The sequence below is a fragment of the Culex pipiens genome, chromosome 2, assembly GCF_016801865.2.
Source record: "Culex pipiens pallens isolate TS chromosome 2, TS_CPP_V2, whole genome shotgun sequence".
NCBI lineage: Eukaryota > Metazoa > Arthropoda > Insecta > Diptera > Culicidae > Culex > Culex pipiens.
In genome coordinates, this window is record NC_068938.1 from 120007837 (window position 1) to 120032501 (window position 24665).

Here is a 24665-nt window from a genome sequence, read left to right on the forward strand (position 1 = left end):
ATTTAGAAAAAAGTGCTCCTGCATATTTAGTTGCTCATATGCCTAGGTGGTGCTCTGGTGCACTAAATGAAAAAGGTTGAAAAACACTCAAAATCGGTCCAAACGCACAATGTTATTCACAGGATTCTTGTTCAAGGTTCAAATGTTAGGAAAACTTTTTTTGGTTCATAAAATTTTGTGTTTGGTAATTTTTACGGGCTTTCGAAAACAGGTCTTATTTATTTCTCAAAAATTGGCCCGTTTTTATTTACATTTTGCACTGTAACTTTGCTTGTACTTAACCAAAATTTTTTTTTTCACTTAACCAAATTTTCGTCAATTTTATTGAAGATACTAAATTGTTGTTTTCGTCAGATCTTACATTTTTCAACACTAATGATTGCAAAACAACTGAACTAGTGGAAAATACATTTTAAAACCTTTTTTTTTATTAAAATTTTGAGACTATGACTTGTTATTTTATTTTTTATATTTTTGTATTTCTTTGGAAATAGAAGTCTAATCAACTGAGAACAATCTAAAATGCCTTTTCCTGCATTGATAATCATATTTAGCATGTTTGGGCTCGCTTAAAAATATTTTGAACTTTTATGAAATTACAATGTACAGCACCGCAAAAAGTTTTTTTTTTCTCACAGCAATAAAATTTTCGTCAATGCTTAGATATTTTGGAAATTAACGATTGCAAAACAACTGGACAGTGGGTGACAAGAAAAATTTAAAGTTTTGGAAAATCTGAAGAAATACCCCCTGGCACGATTCTTTAGACAATAACAAGTAACTGTGCCAATTTTGAGCCAAATCGGTTACCACAGAGCACCAAATCTTTAAACTTAAATATCTCGGAACTAGCACAACTTTTCATGGTGCTTTAAGTTGCAGGTGTTGATGTAGAATGTATACTAACATCTTCTCAAATTTCATAAAATTTTGTTAAGCAAAAGCTAAGTTACAGTGCGAAATGTAAAAAATTGGCCAATTTTTGGGAAATAAATAAGACCTGTTTCAAAAACCCGCAACAATTTTCAAAGGCAAAATTTTATGAAACAAAAAAATATTTTGCTATCATTTGATCCTTGGACAAGAGATCAATATATGTGAAGAAAACGAATTTTTGTGTTTTCAAAAAAAAAGTTGTCCATCGCAATCATTAGTTCAAATAATTTCTAAGTACTGACGGATTTTTTTTTTTGCTGTGCTGTGCATCGGAATTTTATAAAAGTTCAAAATATTTTTAAACGAGTCCAAACATACTATATATGATTACCAAAGCAGAAAAATGCATTTTAGATTGTTTTCAGTGGATTAGACTTTTACTTTCATTAAAATTTTGAAGTTCTATTGAAAAAAAAAGTTTTTTGCTCCCAGAATTTTCGGACTAATTTTGACAGGGGGCGGCCTAAACATGTTTTCACATTTAACCCGCAAGCTCATGTGAGTTTCAAATGTGGCCCGCCATTCAAAAACTTTGGGCACCCCTGAAGTAGAGAAAAATGCTAATTAGTGCAGCAGGTGATGACTGAAATGACATTTTGCTAACTAACTCGAGTTATGTAAGGTTGATGTTTATTTTGATTTTCAAGCATTTCTTCAGAAAAGGCAAACGGTGCAAGGTTAAGATGAAATCTCGATTAAATTTTCAAAAGGTCCTATCTGCATAGGAAACCCATGAGGGATAGGTTGTTTTGAAAATTTAATCTAGAAATAACGTTTATTTGATCATTTGGGAAATATGTTTAAATCATGGCTTACAAAACACTCTGTTCCTTTCTTAAGTAAGTAAGTTTAACCAGTGATAAAATCAAGGGAATAGTATTAAAAAGGTTGCCATCAATTAATCAGTCCTTGTGCTGCGGCCACTTTGGCTCGCTCCAACGTGAACGATCCACGATGAATCAATCCGATAATAAGAAACTTGCATACATCCAACTTTGGTCCAAAGCTTGCATTCGGATGAAGATGACCGTACCGTATGAAGAAGTGGTGCAAATGTTTGAGCACATTTGTCTGGTCGATGTCTGGATTATTCACGCCCACAATTTTCACGCCAAGGTGTTCCTGGGCCTCTGCCGGGAGTGTTTCTTCGTGGATGCTCCAATTGCTGCCTTCATCGCACACCGGGCAACTGCACTTGAAGATGGACTTGTAGCTTGGTTGAGGGTCCCACCAAGTCGGCCCGTACGAGGCGACAATCTGGTCTCCTTTGCGGATTGGGCGCAACACCCAGAACCGGATCCGTCCGTAGCGGATGTGCATGATGATGTTCGGGTCGCACGAGTGGTTGACCAGCGATGAGATTGTGGACAGGGTACTGATGGTGGTACAGGTTGCGACTTCGTTGCTGTCCAACGAAAGAGCTGTATCTTTGCGGATGTAGTCGAGGATGCAGCGGAGCATAAAGTCCTTCTGGGAATCGGTAGTGACGAGTTGTTCGACCAGCGGATGTTTCATGAAAATGGCGTAAAATGTGGCCGCGCTGAGGCGCATTACGGACTCCAACTCCGGCATCGAGGGATTGAGTTTGGTTTGGTGCAGAACCTTGAATTGCTCCACTAGATCTTGCTTGGTGTGATCGACGACAAACGGATCATCGTTAGAGTCGGTCGATTCCTCGCAGTAGGTCATCATTTCCTGGATGTCATCACGGAACGCTGTCAATCCGAAAAAGAAACGCTTCGGTGCCATCGCCATTGTTCCGAACATGACGTTCTGTAACTTGTCAGCAAGGCCGCACTCGAATCGATGCCAGAATCGATAGTCCTTTTCGAGGCACTCTTCGCTGCAGTACATTGCCGAAGTGCAACCCGGACAGGGAATTAGACTGCCCTGGAAGGAGCCGGCACAATTGTTGCAATAGTTGAACCGGGAACCGACCAGCTTAAGCATCGGACTCTCTTCCAAGATGATATTGCCCGGCTGGAAGTCCTTCTCAGCGACCAGCCCTCGTCCGAACCCAGGATATCGCTTCATAGCGATTCCATCCGCAATAAACGGAATCTTCGGATTGGGACTCACGTTGAGGCCAATGCTGTTGTTCAGCGTCGTTCCCTTCGATTGGCCATCGTCAAGCTTCGCTCTGCACGAAAATTCCCTGGCCTCCAGCTTCGACGCAAACTTCTCCGGATAGTGGTTTCGCTTGGCAAGTTCAATGTTGGCCAAACAATACTCGTACTCATCCATTTCGTAGTAAACGGCAGACCTGCAACGAAACCAAACCATCACATATTCAGAACCTACCCAGCAGCCCCAAACAATCCTACCGGTTAGCAAAACCCATTCCCAAATGTTCCGTCCCGGTTTCCGCCGCACAGATGCTCTCGTTGAACTTGGCCAGCGCGTCGTCGAATTTCCTGCTCAAAAACAACCGGTTGCCATCTTGGCGTAGCTCGGAGGCCCACCGGTTGCACTTGCCCTTCTCTGGAACGTCGATGAGGGCCTGGTTCTGCAGGACAAAATCGCGGTAAGCGGTCACGTCGGAGTTGGGACCGAGGCGCGGACCACCGCCACCGATTTGGCAGTGCATCTGAAGAAACAGTGTCTTGAAGCCTTCGCCCACAATGGAAAACATGTTGGTGGTCTGGAGCCGGAACAACGGAAAAATTGCGGACTTTTTTTTACTCGCGACGGATGCCGGCAGGATCGAAACGGAAATGGCGCGAAATTTGTTGAAAACAAGAAAGTGCACGACAAACTATTTTTCCAGAGATTCTGGATTTTTACCCATTTGAACGTCATTTTTAACCAAGGGTGGAGACACTCTTATTTGTTTCAAAATAAAACCTAAAATTGTTATTTATTATAACACGCAGGAATTTTTTGTAGAATCAGCCTGTACGAGGTTTGATTCCACAACATATTTTGTTGAATATAACCAACAAAAAATCTCTCATTTGATACAACACAATGCAACCCAGTCACGACGTTGTAGCAAGATTCTAACAGAGTTCTAACCAAGGTTCTAACAGAGCTGGATATTCTTACTGAATTCTAGTACAATTTCTGACTGGGAAGAGTTGTTGCAGAAAAGTACGGAATCACTCTTGTTCGGTACGAACGAAGCCAGAAACCCCACCGTGACGACCATCTGCGTTGCCGACGACGAGGGAGAAACGTCATTTGCAACACACCAAGAGCGCGCGGGCAGCGCGCCAAGTAAGTCCGTATACAACCTCCGACCGAGAAGGACGAAGCACAGTTTTTAGAGTAGTAGCAGGAGGAAGAAGGGAAAGTGGGAGAAATAAAAGTAGAAAACGTAATCTCCGGTGTTTTCCGTCCCCCGCAACTAACAACCATACAGTCCACCGCTTCCCATGTCGGCCAGGCCCGAACATGGTCCTTCGAGCCGGATTTGAAACCAGCTCAAGCCTCCAGAATTGAAGTCGCCGGTTCCAACCGGGACTAGCCCAGCCGCTCCGGAAGCAACCGGAGAGTACCAAGAAGCGCTACTGCCCAAGTTCCCCCTGCGTCCAATCGCAGTTCGACCGTTTCCGAGAGACTGTCCAGCCGTGGAGGTCATCGGAAGTCGGATTCCCGGAAGTGTCCACCCTAGGAACTTCCTTTCTGCAGTTGAACCGTCGAACTGAACTCGCGCGGATGCACAAAGCCGGCGAGTCGTTCCTGCCCAAGTTTTCCCGTTCCCTCCATACCCGCGTTCCGGAAGCGACCGGAAAGTGCCGAAAGAGAGCTCCTGTCCAAGTTCCCCACCCCGCTGCCCCATCGCAGCTCGACCATTTCCGAGCGACTGTCCAGCCGTGGAAGTCATCGGGAGTCGGATATCCGGAAGGTAACTCGCGCGGATGCACAAAGCCAGCGAGTCATTCCTACCCAAGTTCCCCCTGCTGTCCATCCTAGGAACAAGGGTCCTGATTTTCGGTTCAATGAACAGAAACCACTCACTCATCGCCTATCCAGTCGTCGCCTATTCTAACCCGCTAGCATTCATGAGCGAATGATACTCGCAAGCAGCCAGCGAGTGGTCCGAACTGTTCACTCAGCGAACAAATACATCGTGAAAATTTTTGCCTAATCCTTCGCTCGACGACACTCACACACTACCATGCTCAGCGAAGAGCCATTCTCACAAAATGCCAGCGCGGCAGTCTTTTTGTCTTCACGCCCTCAGTTTGCCATCAATTTGATTTTTTCTTGGTGGATGTTTCTTTGAATGGTGTCTATAATGTTATGAAATCTAAATAAATGCACAATTTAATTGATAACATTGATTTTAGACAACCCAAATGAATGAGTATAACGCAGTGCATCAGAGAAAAAAAAATTTCAGTTTAGAGTGATCAGTGACGTTCGGCCTGCCTGAGCCGTTCGGAGACTGAGCCGATCAGAGAGAGAAGGAGAGTAGAAGCGAGAGTGTTCGGGAGCGAATGGTGAGAAAGTGACAAACAGTAGGAATTCATCAGGGCAGTATCGCGTCGTCTGCTATTTGTGCTCGCGAATGGAGTGGTTGATTTTGAACAATCAGGACCCTTGCCTAGGAACTTCGTCCAGGCAGTTCACCCGACGAATTGCTCTCGCGCGGATGAACAAAGCCGGCGAGTAGTCCCAGTTCAAGCGTTCCCGATCCAACCCGTTCCGAGCCGAGCTCGCGAGCAAATGCGTTTGCGCGCGTGTGTGTTTCACCGATCAAAAAAGTGACGCAACGAGAAGTGTCGTCGGCCATCCGAGGTGACGAACTTTTCCAGACGAAGCGCTGCGTCCCAGCAGCACAAACCAAATCCTCGACGTGGGCTTCCGGCTAGCGGGAAGCGGCCATGGATCAAACAATGAAGAAGTTGACATATGCGTTACAGCAGCGACACCTGGCGGAACAGAAGGTGGTTTTTGTAGAGGATCTTGTTCTGGGTTTGTACCAACCCACGCTACCACAGCTGACAACCCTGTACGACTTCTTGTGTGCAGCGTACCGAGAGCACAGCCAGCACCACCTTACGATCCTCGGACTCATCCCAGAAGAGGACCTCGCTCAGCAGGAGGCTGAATTCGAGAGGAACGATGCGAGTTTCTACAATGTTGCCACTGCGGTGGCAGAAATGCAGATCGAAGCAGAGAGAAAGCCAACATCAACCCTGATCGCGCAACGCCAGCAGCACTTGCAAGCAAAAGTATGGCTGAAACAGATGCATAAGGCCTGGGAGGCCAACCAAGTGGACGTTCCAAAGCCTGCACCGAGCCACAAACTCCTCCAGAACCAACAGACTGCTCCCACGAGGCCGATCGTCATCGATTCTGCCAGCGGACTTGTCGGCGAATCCCTGACAATCCAGAGCTCGGACCAGCCGAGTGCAGCCGATTCCCGATCAGCGAGGGATATCAACGCGAACCCGAATGCGAACGCCAGGTCCGACTTGCTCGAGGCAACCAGTTGCGAGTCTAAGGTCGTCACCGCCGAATCGGAGTCAGGCCGAGTGCAGCCAGCAATGGTCCCGTCCATCCAAGTTTTTCGTCACGACAGTGACTTGTCCAATTTAGAAGCTGAAACCATCGTGCCGCTGCAACAGGAAGTGGTGCGATGTTCCGACGACGAAGCCGACCAGCGCCGTGTCCGCAGCGATAGCGGCCTCCAATGTGGGGTCCAAATCCACAAGCACAGCCAACTCCAGATTTGCCGCCTCCGGATCGGATCTATCCCGAACTTTGCGACGCTGATGACCGTCCCGGAGAACCAACCGCTTCTGCAGGCCGCGGCTAGGGCACCAGACAAGTGTGAAGTTCCCTTTTCAAGCCACGTAACTCCGGACAAGATCGCAGTCCACGAAGTCGTTTGGCGTCGTCCCGACGACTGGAGTCTCACCGGAGCGAGCGAATCAAAAAAGTCGAACCACAAGCCAACAAGGAATCCGCCAAAACTAGCGCCCCTCGATCAGTGCAAGACCGTATTACCACCTCCCAAACCCCTCCAGGAGCAGCAGACGGCAACTGCGGAGCCGGTCGCCATCGAATCCACCTACAAGCTTGGCAGCGATTCCCGGCCAAGCCAGAACGCGGACCAACCGAATTCAGTCGCCTCCCGACTAAGTGAGAAAGTCACCACGAACCCGAGTACGGACACCAAGTCCGACTTCCCCGATGAGAGTAGCAGTGAGCCGACGCATCCAACCGGACACTTAAAATACGTCACCACCGAAACTGAACCCGACAACGTGCTGCCAGCAGTGTTCCCGTCCAACCAAGTTCCCCCACACAACAGCGAACTCAAACCAGAAGCGACCGTGAAGACTGAGCCACTACAACCTAAAGTGGTTCAAAATTCCGTTCACCACGGCGAGCCAGAACAACGGCGTGTCCACAGCGACAGCGGTCTCCAGAAGATGAACCTACCAGAATCTGAGCACAAGCCGAACTGCTTCCATCAGAACGGCAGTTACAACATGGACAAGGCACCAGACAAGCGTAGACTTCCCTTACCAAGCTGCGTAAATCTGGACAAAAGTGTAGTCCACGTCGAAGAGGAGCGTCCTCCCGATGACTTGGGTCTCGCCGAAGAACCCGAGTTGAAATGTAGCCGATCAACCCAATCCCGATCCCACTCCGAGCCTGCATCGTCAGAAGTGCACGTGGTCAACCAGTCGAGAAAACGCCACAAGTCAGTAAGTAATCTGTCCAACCTAACCTCGTACAAGATCGCCAACGTAGACACGGGCCGTCGTGTGCCCAGCATTCAGATCACAAACTGCCAGAGGTGGTTCACCATCTGGTTTCTGATCGCTCAAGTGCAGAGTCAACCAGTCGCGTTGAAGTTCGTGATCTACCCCCAAGGTAGCTTTGATGAACCGCCCAGCCAAGATGAACCGTTCCAAGTACGAGATCAACTCAGACGTTTCCAGCGAACGGTCGATCACCGGCGCAAGAGCTGGCATTCGACAATCCCACCGGACAAGTTGTCACGCGATCCCGAGTCAGCTCAACCCAGCAAGCGCAGGAGCAACCTCCGAGAGTTTCACGCCGTTTTACCGGTCATCGAAGACGTCGGCGAGCGACGAGAACCGGCGGACCAGTCCGCAGCCATCCACCGGAAGCGTTGTGTGGGCCGAACCAAAGAGTTGAGGGACCTCAACGGGGGGAGTATGTTCGGTACGAACGAAGCCAGAAACCCCACCGTGACGACCATCTGCGTTGCCGACGACGAGGGAGAAACGTCATTTGCAACACACCAAGAGCGCGCGGGCAGCGCGCCAAGTAAGTCCGCATACAACCTCCGACCGAGAAGGACGAAGCACAGTTTTCAGAGTAGTAGCAGGAGGAAGAAGGGAAAGTGGGAGAAATAAAATTAGAAAACGTAATCTCCGGTGTTTTCCGTTCCCCGCAACTAACAACCATACAGTCCACCGCTTCTCATGTCGGCCAGGCCCGAACAACTCTGCTGCTGATTTTGCACAATTCTGCTAGTACAGGAATAGACCTGTAATATCAGCAAACTATTTTGAACCAAAAGTTTGGTTTTTACCAAACCAAACCAAATGAAAATGCACACTCAAAGTAAAAAGTATCCTTTTTTCAAGTTCACCCGTCGTCACCCTTTGAACTTAAAAAAAGGATAGAAAGTATCCTTTTTGAGGATTGAAAGTACCCTTTTGAAGGATACTTCTGGTTTTGAGTGCACATGGCACATTTATGCGAACAGGGTGGAGGTGGGCAAAACCGCTCATTTTCGTTCGCTCATTAAAAAGAGCGGCTCTTTCGCTCTTTATGAAAATTTTGATGAAAAGCTCGATGAAAAGGCTATTTTTAAGAATGTTGTAATTTGGCGGTCTCTTCGTCAAGATTTCTACTCGAACATAAACGTTCGAATAATTGAACGGCAACCAAACTTTAATCTAGGATTTTTGGAGAAAATTGCTCTCAATTTTACGAAATTGAGTTTATTTGTGCAAAAATCGAACAAATGCTTATAATTTTTCTACATTCTGGTTAAATCGATAAAGTCTATAAATCGATGCCCGTGTGCTCTCTTGTACTAAGCTTGCTGGGATTCCTATCTAGATAGAACAAGAGAGCACACCGGCATTGAAATGCTAATGTTTAATCTAGCAAGAGGATTCTTTTTCAATTTCGCGTGGGCTAGTAGATTTATGGTAAAATTTTCCGTGTTAAGCAATTTGAAATGCTCAAATTTGTATTCGGGTAATACGTTAATGTACGATGCAAAATTGAATGTATCTTTCTGTTGTTTATAAGTTCATCCACTTTCGGAATAGTTTGAAAACATTCAAGTGGTGTTCTAATGAGAAAGTTGCAATAGCCCCCAACCAAATATTTCCTCCAGCTTTCAAAATTTCGGGAAATAGTCCCTTTTTTACTTGCCATTTTTTGTCCTGAAGTACAGTACACTCAAATCCCGATGGTTTGACACCAACTGTTGTCAAACGAACGGGGTCACTTTTTAGTTTGACACCCCTTTTACACGGAGTTCACGCACAGTTCGTCACTTTTTAGTTTGACTTTGACCAACCAACGGGGTACAAACTAAAAAAGTGTCAAACGAAAAAGTGACCAACCACCGAGGGTTGAGTGTAATTGTCCGGTAACTGGGCTGCTTTTTAACCAAAATCACCGAGGGGTTAATGAATGCAAAAAATCTTGTTCGACAAATAAAAAAAAACTTTTTTCAAACTTTTATGTTATTTCAAGTCACAATTAAAGAAATATGAAAAGTGATCATTGTTAATAATTTTGAGTACCCTAAAAGAGCACGCAGCTAGCAACATCTAAACTTAGAAACATGTACCCTCCCTGTAAAGGTTTATGAATTGATCTCAGTTGAAAGGTTCTCCAAATCTCTGAATTGCAAATGTAACATCCTGGAGCAGAACTGTTAAATTCTAATAAACCCCAATTGAATTGAATTGAATTGAATAATAATTTTGAGTAATTGTTATTTTCATATTTTATCAAAAACATATTATGCATCGGTATTCCCCTCGTTATTTTTCGTTCAGCCCAGTTAGCGAACAGCATTCGGTGACTGAGCTACGTTCTCAGCCCAGTTACCGAACAAGTATTGTAGGGGAACTATACCCTTTTTAAGCCTATTTCTATTGTCGGCCTATCAGCACTTTGATCATGAATTACAGCTTTCATAAAGTGTTTTGGACTGTTCCAAAGAAATAAATAGCTCAAATAAAAGTGAGCAAGCATCTCTCCATTGTTGATACATCTGAAAATGTTGATTTAATAGCGGAAAACGGCAAAAGTGATGAGAATTGGTCGAATGGCTTAGAGTGATTAAAATGGGTATATTTCCCCTACTTTAAAAAGTACACCGTGGGACAGTTTTGGGATTATTTTATACTGGCATTTAAATATTTAAAATTGCATTTTTGAATCTCATAAAAAAATAATACTACAATATGTTAGTAATTCAATGAATTATATTATATAATTATATTTTTATCATTCCATCTTGGAACGGTTCTTTTAAAAGACCGGAGTTTCAAAAAGAACCACGACTCTTTTTTGTGAGCCATGGTTCGTTCACTCTTTTCTTTTTAGTGAACCGGCTCTTCGAGCGGCTCGCTATTTTTTGCCCACCTCTAGAACAGGGCAGTAAATTACTCAAACAAAAGTTAGCAAGCAACTCTCTTTTGTTGATTTCTATGAAAATGGTGTTTTAGTAGGTATCGGAAAACAGCAAAAGTGATGGGAATTGGTCGGATAATTTAGCGTGCCGAATATGTGTATACTCTCCTTGGTTCTTCTATTCGTGAAGCTGTTTCTTGACTCCACTGTAACCTTTAATAAGTTTAGTTTAGTAGTTTAGTAAGTAAATTGAACGTGGTTCAATTAAAAAATGGGTAAACCAAAATATCTTCGTTATCGTTAATACGGATTATTACACTTGAACCAGCAATAAAAAAAAACACTCTTATTTGCTTCTATGGATACATCATTTTATTCCATATAAACTGGATAACCTAATAAAATATTCGAAAAATAATTTAAAAATATGTACTGTGTAAGTTCTTACCCTAGCGATTCAGTTAGAAAATGGAGTTCCAATACTTTAAATTTTGTTAAGAGATGCTCTCGTGTGTTCTGTTTTCCCTGCCTAATTGTGTTTCTACAATGTTGTGATTTCATATATTTTTTAGTTTTTTTCCTCTCCCTTTTTTCCACGTCAAACAGTGTGCACACTTGAAAAAACAAACAGCTCTACTAAAATGTTTTAAACATTTGGGCCGCCACAATTGTAGTGTAGTTTCCTCTGGAATTCTGGATCCTGCGCGCTTTGCAATCCGGATTTGGTTTGACACATTTGTTTTTGTAAGTTGAATTTTCGTCTTAAAGTACGCCTACATCACTAGCAGAACCTAAATCAAACCGGGTAGGGGGGACCTTACTAAACAAGTCGGTGAGTTTCCGATGGGAAGAAGAAGAGTGTCTCTTTCGGGCTTCTTTTTCTTTTGTTAGGGCTGTCCTTAAGCTTAGTACAATCTCTTCTCGTACGAGAACAAGCTGTGCACGTTGCCTTCGGCCTGGGCCGAGTGGGTGCGTCTCATGAAGCGCAGCTCGCCGTTGTAGATCATTGTTCTGGAAGGGTTAGAAAAAGATTAGTAACTTTGGAAAGGGATTTGGTTTTAAGTTACGCCATACTTTAGATTCAGGAGGGATTTGGTTCCGATGTCCTGGCAGCTGTGCTGCAATCCGCACTGCAGATATGGCAGGAACCGTAGCACGGAACCCTTGTCGACGATGCTTCCGCTGACGCCCTGGGCCACGCGCAGTTTGTCAATGTCGGTGTGGTAGTACCGCGATCCGGCCGCTCCCTTGGCGTCCTTGCGTTCCATCGCCTCCAAGCTGCCCATTCCGCGGTACTTCTTGAGGCGCACGCCATCGCTGAAGTAGTAATCGCCGGGAGCTTCCGATGTTCCGGCCAGCAGCGATCCCATCATCACGCTGGAAGCGCCCAGCGAGATGGCCTTCATAATGTGTCCGATGGACTGGATGCCCCCGTCGGCGATGACCGGGACGCCAAATTCACGGGCCAGCTTGCTGACCTGGTAGACGGCCGTGGCTTGCGGACATCCGCACGCCATCACCTCCTGGGTGATGCAAATCGAGCCGGAACCCATGCCTACTCGCAGCGCGTCACAGCCGGCATCGATGAGGTTCATTGCCTGCTGGCGGGTGACCACGTTGCCGGCAATGACCTGCAGTTCGGGGTAAGTTTGCTTGATGTACTTGATCATGTTCATCTGGTAGATGGAATTGCCCTGCGACGAATCCAGCACGACCACGTCAACGCCGTTCTGAACGAGCAGCTCAAGCCGTTCCTTGTCCTCCTCCCGGGTCGAAATGGCAGCCCCGACCAGCAGCTGTTTGTTGCTGTCCTTGGACGCGTTCGGGTAACTTCTAGCTTTCTTCAAATCCGTCCGGGCAATCAGCGCCACCAACTCTCCGTTCTTGTTCACAATCGGCAGTTTTCCCTTCTTGCTCTTCTCCAGGATGTGGTTCGCCTCCTGCAGCGTCACCCCGCTCGGGGCCGTCACCATGTCCTCAATCTTCGTCATAATGTCCCGTAGCTTCAGATCGACGTCCTCCTCGCGGAAGTCAATGTCCCGCGAGGTCACAATGCCAATCAACCGCTCGCCCAGCCGGCCGTGCTCGGTGATCGGGTAGCCGGTGAAACCGTTCTTTCGCTTGGCCTCCAGCACGTCCGCGACCGTGTTCTCCGGACTCATCACGATCGGGTCGCGGATGAAACCGTGCTTATACTTCTTCACCTTGTGCACCTCGTTCGCCTGGAACTCGGGCGTGCAGTTGTGGTGAATGATGCCGATGCCGCCGCATAACTAGAAGAGATCGAGTTTTGTTTAAAAACAGGTTAAACATACAATCTTGCCAATATTAACATTTGATGAGCAAGTTCGTTACATTTGATGTTCAACTTAATAAAGCTAATCTAATTAGCTAGAGAGAGAAAAAAAACGAAACTCACCGCCATCGCAATGGCCATGTCCGCCTCCGTGACGGTGTCCATCGGGGACGAAACCAGTGGGGCCTTCAGGTTGATCTTCTTCGTCAGCGGCGAAGCCAGATCTACGGCGTCCGCGGAAAAGTCGATGAAGCCGGGAAGGATGATAAAGTCACTGTGAAGAAACGATTATTAGTTCTGTTCCGTCCTAAAGCCGGCAAATGGCTCCGGAAACTTACTTGTAGGTCAACCCGTCACTGTTCTGGAACAAACCCTCGCAGGATAGCCCATCCTGGAGGTTGACTCCGTTCTTCATGGCCATGATTTCGGGAGAAATACTTTTCAAATCTAGCGCATAAATGAAAACAAAAAAAAATAACTTTAGAAATTTGTACTGAAACACGTGGAAACCCCACTCCCATCGATTTTACCTTTAAAATCAGCGCAAAACCTTCAAACGAACGCTCGACTTGCTTGGCAGTAGCACTGTTTCGCGATTGATGCTACTAAAAGTGCAGAAGAGTGGCTCAAAATGCCGGTATCGCGATTTTAGCAAATGTGTAACAAATTGCAGACAATATGGAAATGTAACAGATCAGCCGCTCCGGTTGTGACCGTACACTAGAAATGCATGCCACAAACTGAGCGAGTTTTTCACAAAGGAACCAAAGGAACAGATTGCCTGAAAAGATTTGACAGCTGATAAACGTCATTTCTGGGCGGTGCGGTGATGGCGGATTTGGCGTTTACCTGGCCGTTTTAGAAAAAAGGCCCACACGGAAAACCGGCATTAGTCTTAAAAGACTTATTTTTAGCCTTTTTTGAAGTTCGGTCAGTATTGTCAGAAAAAGGCCTAAAAATTAGTCTTTTTTCGGGCCTAAATTTTAGGCTTTTTTTAGAACTTAGTGCAAAACTTAGAAAAAGACTAAATTTAAGGCTTTTCTGTACTATAAAACTTTGGTTCACGATTTGACATGTCAAATCAGAAAAAGTTGAAAGTTGCCGGTGGTGGTTGCTGTTCGTCGGACAGGGGCAGGATTTTGGCCAGTTTGCAGGTAAGTTTTTGTGTTTTTCCTGCCGGAAGGTTCGGCAGGAGTGAGTAAGCGGCTGAATGATAAAGTCGCTGTTTACCGGGTTCCCAAATTCCGGTCCTCGGTACGGTGGAGGAGGACGGGAAGGCGTGAATTGAGTCGTGTTTTTTGCGGATGGAGGAGGGAAGGAACTTTTTTTTTGTGGACGGCATTGTGTTTCTGAGTGCTGGAGGAAGTTTCGAGACAGAAAATCTCGGAATCAATCCGCCGGGGATTGAATTCCAAAGTGGAAGCGAAAAAGGACAACGAGGCGGGAGTGGACAACCGACGGTGGCGGTGAAAATGATGGTGGTGGTGGTTGTGTTTGTGTTTGTGAATGAGTGTGTATGAGTGGTGTTTGTGTGTGTGTGTGTGTGTGTGTGTGTGTGTGTGTTCAAAAATGTAATAATTTAAAAATTCAATAAAAAATTCAGAAATTCAACAATTTAAAAAAATCAAAAACTTTAAAATTCAAAAATTCAAAAATTTCATAATTCAGAAATTTAAATTTCAGAAATTAAAAAATTCAAAAATCAAAAAAAATTCAAAAATTCAAAAATTCAAAAATTCAAAAATTTAAAAAATCAAAAATTCAAAAATTCAAAAATTCAAAAATTCAAAAATTCAAAAATTCAAAAATTCAAAAATTCAAACATTCAAAAATTCAAAAATTCAAAAATTCAAAAATTCAAAAATTCAAAAATTCAAAAATTCAAAAATTCAAAAATTCAAAAATTCAAAAATTCAAAAATTCAAAAATTCAAAAATTCAAAAATTCAAAAATTCAAAAATTCAAAAATTCAAAAATTCAAAAATTCAAAAATTCAAAAATTCAAAAATTCAAAAATTCAAAAATTCAAAAATTCAAAAATTCAAAAATTCAAAAATTCAAAAATTCAAAAATTCAAAAATTCAAAAATTCAACAATTCAACAATTCAACAATTCAACAATTCTTAAATTCTTAAATTCTTAAATTCTTAAATTCTTAAATTCTTAAATTCTTAAATTCTTAAATTCTTAAATTCTTAAATTCTTAAATTCTTAAATTCTTAAATTCTTAAATTCTTAAATTCTTAAATTCTTAAATTCTTAAATTCTTAAATTCTTAAATTCTTAAATTCTTAAATTCTTAAGCCTGATCTACATCGGGAAACTGCTGCGATCCTACGCTGCGCCGCGATGACAGATGTGAAAAATTTTCGTTCTAAATACGCAGACTTTCCTGCGAGTATCTACAATGGGCTGCGTTGGTTGCTGTGATTTCCCATTTGGAACTGTCAACGCAGAAATCCTGCGAAAATTTTCATTTATTTCAAAATTTAGAACATGCGACCTGCGGTCTGCGATTTTAGTACAGAATCGCAGCACCGCAGCATTGTCATTGTAGAAGATCAGATTGATTTGCATGTGTTTAAAACTTGCGCTTGCATCTGCGATCCTGCGAGTTTCCTATTGTAGACCAGGCTTTAAATTCTTATATTACTCAATTCCTAAATTCCGTAATTCCTAAATTTCTAAATTCTTAAATTCTTAAAGTAAGATTTTCAAAAATTCGAACTTGCCAAACTACGCCAATCATGGTCTACTGATAAACTCTTAAATAAAATCACTCAATTTTTAAATAACTATCAAACTCTCACAACTCATCTTCAAAAAATTGTTTTTTTTTTTATTTTCAGGTTAAAGCTGAACGCATCTCTGAATCTGTCGTATTCCGAAATTGCCGAATTATCGAATAAAAACATTTTTAAAAATATTTAAATAATATATAACAATATTTTATTTTCTACCCTTTATTCCCGCCATTTTGATCCCCTAGGGTTTTCAGCCATAAAATAAGTCTTAATCAAGTTCCGCCATCTTGGATTATGTCCGCTTTGACCCCTCCCATTTCCTGCAAAAGCCTAGAAATTAGTCTTTTAAACCTATAAATAAGTCTTTTTAGGCCTAAAAATAAGTCTAAATCAAGTTCCGCCATCTTGGATTATGTCCGCTTTGACCCCTCCCGTTTCCTGCAAAAGCCTAGAAATTAGTCTTTTAAACCTATAAATAAGTCTTTTTAGGCCTAAAAATAAGTCTTAATCAAGTTCCGCCATCTTGGATTATGACCGCTTTGACCCCTTCCATTTCCTGAAAAAGCCTAGAAATTAGTCTTTTAAACCTATAAATAAGTATATTTAGGCCTAAAAATAAGTCTTAATCAAGTTCCGCCATCTTGGATTATGTCCGCTTTGACCCCTCCCATTTCCTGCAAAAGCCTAGAAATTAGTCTTTTAAACCTATAAATAAGTCTTTTTAGGCCTAAAAATAAGTCTTAATCAAGTTCCGCCATCTTGGATTATGTCCGCTCTGATCCCCTCGCATTCTCGAAAAAGACTAAAATTTAGGCTTTTTGACGATAACATTAAGCCTAAAATTTAGCCTTTTTCGTACTAAAACGAAACTAGTCTTTTAAAGACTAACCCTTCATTAGGCTTAAAAAGACTTAACACGGTTAGGTTCGATAAAGCCTAATTTTAAGTCTTAAAAGACTAATGTCGGCTTTGCGTGATATTAGAATCTCTCGAAAAAGGCCAAGTTAAAGGCAGATTCCGATTCAACTGATTGACAGCGCAACTTGTGTTTGTTTCAAAAACTGTTTACCGCGCGTGCAAACTCTTTGAGCGCCAATACGACCGTTTTACAACTTACTCGAGACGTGTTTACATCGTTCAGAAAGTTCGCGCCGCTTTTTTTCGAATTTTTATTTCTTTTAAAATTTAACTACACTGATAACAATGAACAATCCAAGCTACTATCCCAACTATTACTCAATCGACGACATTATGGTGACGCAGGAACGGATTCCGTGCCGGGCGCTGCGTTCCCTAGAGAAGTTGGGTGAGTTTTTTGTCTGCAGTTTACAGGTTTTACCGGTGAAAACTGATAATAAAGCTTCTTTTGTGCAGGGTTCCTGGACTCGTCCGAAAAGTCGGAAGATTTGGAGAACAACCAGCAGCTGGAGCTTCCACTGTGGTACCTTTCGCAGCAGGACGAGCGGAATCCCGACTTTGGGTGAGTTTGATGTTTTGGAACGGGACTTATAAGATTGTAACGTGTTTTTTTGTTTGTGTAAAGCTTGCAGGTTCCGGACATTTTTACCTCGGCTTACAAGGAAATTTACAAGGCGGACGCAAACTACGTAGAGCTGGGCCGGCTGAACAAATTTTACTACGATTTGGGAATGAATTTGTGCAAGTTTGAGGCCGGTGACGACCTGGCGGAAATGCTGCACGACACGGCAAAAGAGCGCGTCAAGGGCCTCAAGGATCTGTGCAACAATGTCAGCAACGAAAACCTGGTGGACAACAAGAAGCTGGAACACATGGAGCGGATGCTGTACGAGGTGGGCAGCCGGAGTCGCAAAATGTTTGCCGACTGGCTGCAGGAAAAGGCTGTCAACATCAAGTCGACGGAACTAGTCACGAACCACCGCAAGCGGAAACGAGACGTGCTGGACGGGGACGAGGGAGGTTCATCGCAGGCGTCCCAGCGTAGTTCGATGTGAGGGATTGTCCTTAATGCGGTTGCGCATCGAGATTCACCTTTGACTTAATTTGTATGAATAAAGTAATGAATAGTTTATAGTAATTACTCTTTCTGCACACATTTTTACGATCGACTTTCCATGTTTATTAAATTTTCAACTTGATGTTGTGTTCTAAACAGCAGATGTTTTCTGTTGCAAAGTTTCGAAATTTTCCCCTTCTTAATGGTGCGGCTCGGCGTTCGGAGCTCCAATCTCCTGCTCTTCGGGGGAGTGCGGCCAGAAGGTCGGGCGGTTGATCGGGTCCAGAGCTTGCTGTTGGCGGTAAGAAAAGTCAGTTAAATCCCATTTCTCGCCAACAAAATCACAAACACGAATACTTACGTCGGGGAACGCATCGCGGTAATCCTCCATGGTCATCTGGTCGTACGGCAGCAGTGCCTTCAGGGCGGCAATCTGGCTCGCGTAGTCGGCGATGCGAGACTCCGAATCCTTGCAGAACTTGGAGATTTCCTCCTTGACCTGCTTCTCCTGGGCCTCGACCTGTGCGGTCACGGTATCGGCCGGGTACGGAATCTGCAGCGCCTCGTACGCCTTCTGGAACTTGTCGACCATGCCGGCGATCGGGACACTCTTCTGGTAGTGGGCCCAGTCAATCTTCGGCGGAGTTTCCGGGTTGACAATGACACTGAGAAAACCAAAACAAAGAGAAAAATCGTTCCATAAAAATTAAGTTGATTACGCAAACACCATCATCCATCTTTAAAAAAAATAATAGATGATCCAAGTTACCTTCGCAGATACTTGTCGCTCATCGACTTGAAGGCGGCGAGGTTAGGCTTCTGGCTCTGCGGAACGCGCTCGGCCAAGGCGGCCCAGTTGACGCTGGATTGGGCAATTCTGCGAGAGGCCATCGTTGCTGCTTCGCGCGGTTTACCGGGAACTTCTGGAAGGTTAGCAAACGATTTTTCCGGGAGAAAAAGACGACCAAAGCTGCACTCTGAACTTCCGTCGATCGAATCGAGACGAAGATGAAAACTTATGTAACCTGTCAAAAGTGACAGCCGCGTGATGACATTCGGACTGATTTTTGTGGGATTGGATAGGCAGGTCGAAAAGGGCAGAACGATGATGCTGTCAGATTGTTTGAGGAAAATGCACTGAAAGCCCGTCCATGGTAATTTTAAGAACATTAGCAAATTTTGCTAAAAATGCTGATTATACGCTAGTATGGAGATCGGAAGGAAAGGAGTCAAGAAACAGCTTTACGAACAGCAGAACAAAGGAGAGGGAGCGTTTTCTTAGGGCTTTTTATTCACCCTCTCTGGCTTGCTTTCGCTGCCCTTGCTGCCCATTTTATTTTTTTCTTGACAGGTTCCTTCCGATGTGCGTATACTGCTTAACTGTGGCTTTTTGGTAAAAGTAAAAGCAAATATGATAAAATGTACCATGCTTCCACAAAATTGCATGGTAGCAGCACAGAGAACAGATGTATATCATTGAACAAACAGCATTGAAAAACGTGTGTAAAAATTCAAACCAAAATACGTTGAAAAGAGCTAGGGTGTGCACCATCCGCCTAGATAGCGCCACTTCCAAAATCATGATGGCCTACAGTAGCAGAACGTTGGACCATCTAATCACTGCATAAAACATTCCGTACGAACGACATCAGACCAATGTCTGACTGCCCTTCATCAGAGGGTTGCAATTTTACGCGCCAAAGAAGGTTAACAAAACGAAATCGGACATAACATGTGTAAAGGGACTATTTTAAGTTGTCGCTTGAAAAATCATTTTTGAATGATTTTTTTGTTATGTTTTGGCTTCCTCTTTGTTAATGTTATTGCATTTTTGCATTATTTTTAGTCAACTGGAATTATACAGAAGTGAATTTTATATTTAAACAAGGTTAACATTTATTTTCTTTCGAAATTATTGAGCCTATTTCATTGTTAGGTCAAGTATTCTCAGCCGCGACGGTGGCGCCGCCAAGCGTATCCTGCACACTCTAATTTCTTTGATGCAAGATTGTATGCAACGCATTTTTTTTAGTTTACACGGTTTACACACAAGTTAGAACCAAGATGTACATCTGTTCTCTGTGGTAGCAGTTACGAAATCATCTTCATTCTCTCCATATTGGAGGATTAAAATTAGAGAGCCTCTACACTGAAAGCCCGACCATGGTAATTTTAAAAACATTTGCTAAAAATGCTGCTTATTAAATTAACTGTGGCTTTTTGGTAAAAGTAAACGCAAATATGGTCAAATGTACCATACTTCCACAAAATTGTATGGTAGCAATTACAAAATCATTATCATTCTCTCGGTATTGGAGGGTTAAAATTACCATTCCGCTCTCGACATAGTAAAACTGACTGCGTTAATCAGTCAATCCAAGCATGGATTGTTTTTAGCAAAAATACGTCGGTGCGTGTTCTCAATTTAACGTCGTCGATTTAACCCTACAATATGGTAGCAACTACCATGGTTGGGTTTTCAGTGTATGGAGAGGCGAAATGTAACTTTCAGGGTTCAAATCGAACTGTCAAATCGGGGTTCCAATCGAGCAACAAGACCATGCAAAAACAAGGTCGGAATCAATTTAAAATAATTTTGACCAAAAAACGAGATTCATAACAATTACAAGCATTGTAATACTGTTGTTGACTGTGGGTGCTTAAAATTTCTCCCAGCACATTTCATTTCCCTATGTAGGTCCCTAGTTAAAATTACCATACCGCTCTCGACATAATTAAACTGACTGCGTTAATCAGTCAATCCAAGCACGAAATGTTTTCAGCAAAAATACGTCGGTGCGTGTTCTCAATTTAACTCTACAATATGGTAGCAACTAGAGAGCCTGGATCTTATTAGAGAACGGACATCTCAAACCAAAAGTACCAATCGAAGCACGAGAACTGTCAAACGGAGGTACCAATCGAGCATAAGACAAAGGATTATGCTCGATTGGTACCTCCGTTTGACAGTTCTCGTGCTTCGATTGGTACTTTTGGTTTGAGATGTCCGTTCTCTAATAAGATCCAGGCTCTCTAGTAGCAACTACCACGGTTGAGTTTCAAGTGTGGCCCATATGTACACGGAAAATTTAGTTCCTAGATGATGGGGTAGCCGGGACCGTGGTGAAGGGGTAAGCGTGGTTGCCTCTCACCCAGTCGGCCTGGGTTCGATCCCAGGAGGTACCGGTGGCAAATTTTGAGACGAGATTTGTCTGATCACGCCTTCCGTCGGGCGGGGAAGTAAATGTTGGCCCCGGTCTAACCTAGAGGTTAGGTCGATAGCTCAGCCCAGGAGTAGGAGTCATCTCCCCGGGTCCTGTCTCGGTGGAGTCGCTGGTAGGCAGTTGGACTAACAATCCAAAGGTCGTCGGTTCGAATCCCGGGGTAGATGGAAGCTAAGGTGTAAAAAGCTCGGTAAAAAGATGTTTGCAATTGCCTCAACAATCAAGCCTGCGAACACCTAGTTTCGAGTAGGAATCTCGCAATCGAGAACGCCTATAGGCCTATAGGCAATGCTGTAGAGCGAATAATTTGATTTGATTTTGATGATGGGGTAACATGGGGTAGTGATTTCGGAAATAAATCAAAACGAGCGTGTGTGGGTCCAGATTCCGTCAGGGAAATCGCCTGCCGAGGATGACCGGCGCGGTTTAGCTTCCGATCCGGCCGAGCGTCACACGAGGAAAGAGGACGCGAGCTGGACTTGCTTTGCCAGCTGTCATCGAACCGTTCGTGTGGCTGCGTCCATGCTTTGTCAGTACATGGCTGCGTCATGCCAATCGTACGAGGGGCCTACCCAAGTAACCATTCAGCACTAAATTTAGTCACTGTATAGCACTAACAGCGCATTTCCAGCTGCGGGTAAAAGCTAAAGTGTTTTCACATCTGCATCAAAAGCGCTTTTACAGCGCATTTGCAGCTGGATTTGGACTTTATATTTCTGTTTTAGTGCAGGGCCCCTACTGTTAGTGTCCCACCCCTGCAAAATGTCAAAAATAGAGAGAGCAAAAAAATGCTCTCTCTCTTGCTTTTCTCCTTCTAGCCATTTCTATTTTCGGATTGTTTACATTCTACGTTGCCGACACAGCTGACTGACTGTGATTTTTTGTTCTGAGGTACATTGTTTGGGATATTGATCATGCTGTTTTCAGTAGATTTCGCTGGTTCCTGAGCCCGTTCCGTCTCGCCTGTTTGGGAAGTGCTTCACATACGTGATTGCACAACACGAGATGATGTTTCACCCGATCACGAACATGGTCTAAATCCATTTTTCTTTCATGTTTCTGAAAAAATCTTCCACCGTCGAAGAAAAATAGACTTTGTACAACTCAAATCAATTTATTATTCGATAATTAATGCACTATTTAGAATCATCCAACACTAAATCAAAATGATGCTCGACGGCATAACTTTTTACGGCCAATACTTCTCCTGGACCTGCAACCTAGCGAACACTCCATTACTGCTGGTCTTGAAGCACAGAACTGGACATTCCAGACTTTAAATCCTTCCGCAATGTCCAACGCTGAAGGTATCCGGCATCGTCTCCGACAAAGTCTCGGTTCGACCTGTTCCGATTTTTTAGTCAAAACATGACCAAAACCTCGCCACTTCTCGTCTGCACATCCTCCGAGGACCAGTTACACCAAGCCGGATGCTCCAGGATGAGCAAGGAAACTTCATTCCACATATTTTTGCACCGGATTTGTCCGCGGATCTGTTCGCCTTCGGAACGGTCTGGAAAGGAGGATTTTTTGTACATCCTAGCTATTTTGTACATTTATTTTATTACTTCATTAATTAAACTTACCTATTTGGTAAAAGAACAGGTACAAAACCAGTTCTTATAGTTTTCCAAGCACAAAATAAATCCTCAGATTTTTGCCATTCTTCTTCACCACTGGTTTGTTTTTGTTGAATGGATGAGAGAGTAAGAATTACTTTTGTTTCTGTTTTATAGTGCTCTCTCATTCGCTCTTGTGCAACTCAATCCCGTGTTGCCAGTTTGTGGATATAAAATTCTAGCAGTGTTGCTAGTAGCAGCAATAAATTAGCACTATCTCAGCTGCTTTTAGAGCAGTTCTTTTAGAGCTGATTTGCTCTGAGTATAGCTATTTTATGACTGATGTGCTGTTGAATGCTGATTACCAGCCAATATATGATTTATTTTAATGCTGGATGGTTACTTGGGTATTCAAGTGGATCTAATGGAGTGCGCTCACCTACACCGCAATAGGGTGTATCACTCCACACATCTCTCCTCTTCTCCATAAAAAAATATTGTTGAAACAATTGAACTAGGAAATAAATACCACAACTACATAATGGCATTCCATGGAATCTACAAAAGTTTCCATTAAAACCAACAACAAAATTCTTAGCAACCTTTGGATCCATTGCAAACATTTCTCAAAGAAAAGAAGGTTACGTTAGAATTGCGATCAAGAAATCAAACAAACTGCTAGTTTGTCCATCTCAGCTCTGGCCAAATCTAGATCTTTCCCAATCAAGCTAGACCACGAACAATTGGGGTGTCATGATTTCAAAATTTAACCTAACATAAACCTCCATCCCGATATTTGCAGAACCAATTAGTAAATTTTCTTTTTTAAAGCAAGGATTGTTATTTTCCTGATTTGCTGTGTCTTTCTCTCTCTCTCTCTCTCTCTCTCTCTCTCTCTCTCTATCTATCTATCTATCTATCTATCTATCTATCTCTCTATATATCTATCTCTCTATCTATCTATCCTTCTATTTATCTATCTATCTATCTATTTATCTATCTATCTATCTATCTATCTATCTATCTATCTATCTATCTATCTATCTATCTATCTATCTATCTATCTATCTATCTATCTATCTATCTATCTATCTATCTATCTATCTATCTATCTATCTATCTATCTATCTATCTCTCTCTCTCTCTCTCTCTATCTATCTCTCACTCTTTTATTTTTTCCTCGGTTTCTCCAAACCATTCTGGCATATAACCTACTCTATAGTAATTTAGTTTTAGAGTTGCTCGCCTAAAAATTCCAGTCTTATTTTTCACCCTCCTCATTGAACTACAATTTCTACATTTTCTTTTAATCACTTTAACCTTAACCAAGTCATTTAGCGTAGCATCGTCATCTTTGCACAGCTTTGTCCCAAAATTCATTACGAGAGCATTCGTGACTGTATTCTAACTATTTCACAAAGCAATTTCAATAACATACAATCTCGCCTTTTTGCCTGATTCAAACTTTTCAACCACAGTGAGTCAGTTTACATCACCATTTTCTAAACTACGGCTGGACAAACTGGCCTATCGTAACTCTCGCGATTTCAGTAAATCAATCGCAGCTTTTCAAGCATCACATTGAACTAATCGCGGCCTTCCAGGCTATTTACCACGGCGGGCCCATCTGACCCACCGTGCCCAACGCGACTCATTATTTCTCGGAACTATCGCGGCCTTCCAGGCTATTTACCACGGCGGGCCCATCTGACCCACCGTGCCCAACGCGACTCATTATTTCTCGGAACTATCGCGGCCTTCCAGGCTATTTACCACGGCGGGTCAAACTGACCCACCGTGCCCAACGCGAAGTAATGTTCCACCAATCGCGGCCTTCCAGGCTATTTACCACGGCGGGCCCATCTGACCCACCGTGCCCAACGCGACTCATTATTTCTCGGAACTATCGCGGCCTTCCAGGCTATTTACCACGGCGGGTCAAACTGACCCACCGTGCCCAACGCGAAGTAATGTTCCACCAATCGCGGCCTTCCAGGCTATTTACCACGGCGGGCCCATCTGACCCACCGTGCCCAACGCGACTCATTATTTCTCGGAACTATCGCGGCCTTCCAGGCTATTTACCACGGCGGGTCAAACTGACCCACCGTGCCCAACGCGAATTAATGTTCCACTAATCGCGGCCTTCCAGGCTATTTACCACGGCGGGCCCATCTGACCCACCGTGCCCAACGCGACTCATTATTTCTCGGAACTATCGCGGCCTTCCAGGCTATTTACCACGGCGGGTCAAACTGACCCACCGTGCCCAACGCGAAGTAATGTTCCACCAATCGCGGCCTTCCAGGCTATTTACCACGGCGGGCCTATCTGACC

General features: G+C 43.6%; 5 protein-coding genes and 1 long non-coding RNA gene across 6 annotated transcripts; 2 read left to right on the top strand and 4 right to left on the bottom strand.

Annotated features, from left to right (window-relative positions):
* Nucleotides 1–1707: 1707 nt before the first annotated feature.
* On the bottom strand, nt 1708–3696 carry LOC120424123 (SET and MYND domain-containing protein 4-like). Its single transcript, XM_039588164.2, has 2 exons — nt 3261–3696; nt 1708–3199 (listed from the first exon to the last, which is right to left on the bottom strand). Exons 1-2 carry the CDS (start codon nt 3566–3568, stop codon nt 1831–1833), a joined length of 1677 nt encoding a protein of 558 aa, XP_039444098.1. The 5' UTR covers nt 3569–3696; the 3' UTR covers nt 1708–1830.
* Nucleotides 3697–4040: 344 nt separating this feature from the next.
* Nucleotides 4041–8289, top strand: LOC120424125 (uncharacterized). The gene is made up of 3 exons (XM_052707687.1): nt 4041–4252; nt 5490–6432; nt 6517–8289. The coding sequence occupies exons 2-3, from the start codon at nt 5766–5768 to the stop codon at nt 8277–8279; spliced, it is 2430 nt and encodes an 809-aa protein (XP_052563647.1). The 5' UTR covers nt 4041–4252; nt 5490–5765; the 3' UTR covers nt 8280–8289.
* Nucleotides 8290–11130: 2841 nt separating this feature from the next.
* LOC120424116 (inosine-5'-monophosphate dehydrogenase-like) lies at nt 11131–13578 on the bottom strand. The gene is made up of 5 exons (XM_039588155.2): nt 13357–13578; nt 13165–13273; nt 12950–13100; nt 11605–12803; nt 11131–11541 (listed from the first exon to the last, which is right to left on the bottom strand). The coding sequence occupies exons 2-5, from the start codon at nt 13245–13247 to the stop codon at nt 11436–11438; spliced, it is 1539 nt and encodes a 512-aa protein (XP_039444089.1). The 5' UTR covers nt 13248–13273; nt 13357–13578; the 3' UTR covers nt 11131–11435.
* Nucleotides 13579–16617: 3039 nt separating this feature from the next.
* Nucleotides 16618–17658, top strand: LOC120424118 (DNA replication complex GINS protein PSF3-like). The gene is made up of 3 exons (XM_039588157.2): nt 16618–16876; nt 16945–17050; nt 17114–17658. The coding sequence occupies exons 1-3, from the start codon at nt 16774–16776 to the stop codon at nt 17541–17543; spliced, it is 639 nt and encodes a 212-aa protein (XP_039444091.1). The 5' UTR covers nt 16618–16773; the 3' UTR covers nt 17544–17658.
* LOC120424117 (ATP synthase subunit d, mitochondrial-like) lies at nt 17641–18564 on the bottom strand. The gene is made up of 3 exons (XM_039588156.2): nt 18315–18564; nt 17907–18210; nt 17641–17837 (listed from the first exon to the last, which is right to left on the bottom strand). Exons 1-3 carry the CDS (start codon nt 18434–18436, stop codon nt 17745–17747), a joined length of 519 nt encoding a protein of 172 aa, XP_039444090.1. The 5' UTR covers nt 18437–18564; the 3' UTR covers nt 17641–17744.
* A 2773-nt stretch (nt 18565–21337) lies between these two features.
* On the bottom strand, nt 21338–22730 carry LOC120424130 (uncharacterized). The gene is made up of 2 exons (XR_005606328.2): nt 22356–22730; nt 21338–22282 (listed from the first exon to the last, which is right to left on the bottom strand). It is a non-coding gene; the product is annotated as an uncharacterized LOC120424130 (long non-coding RNA).
* Nucleotides 22731–24665: the final 1935 nt, after the last annotated feature.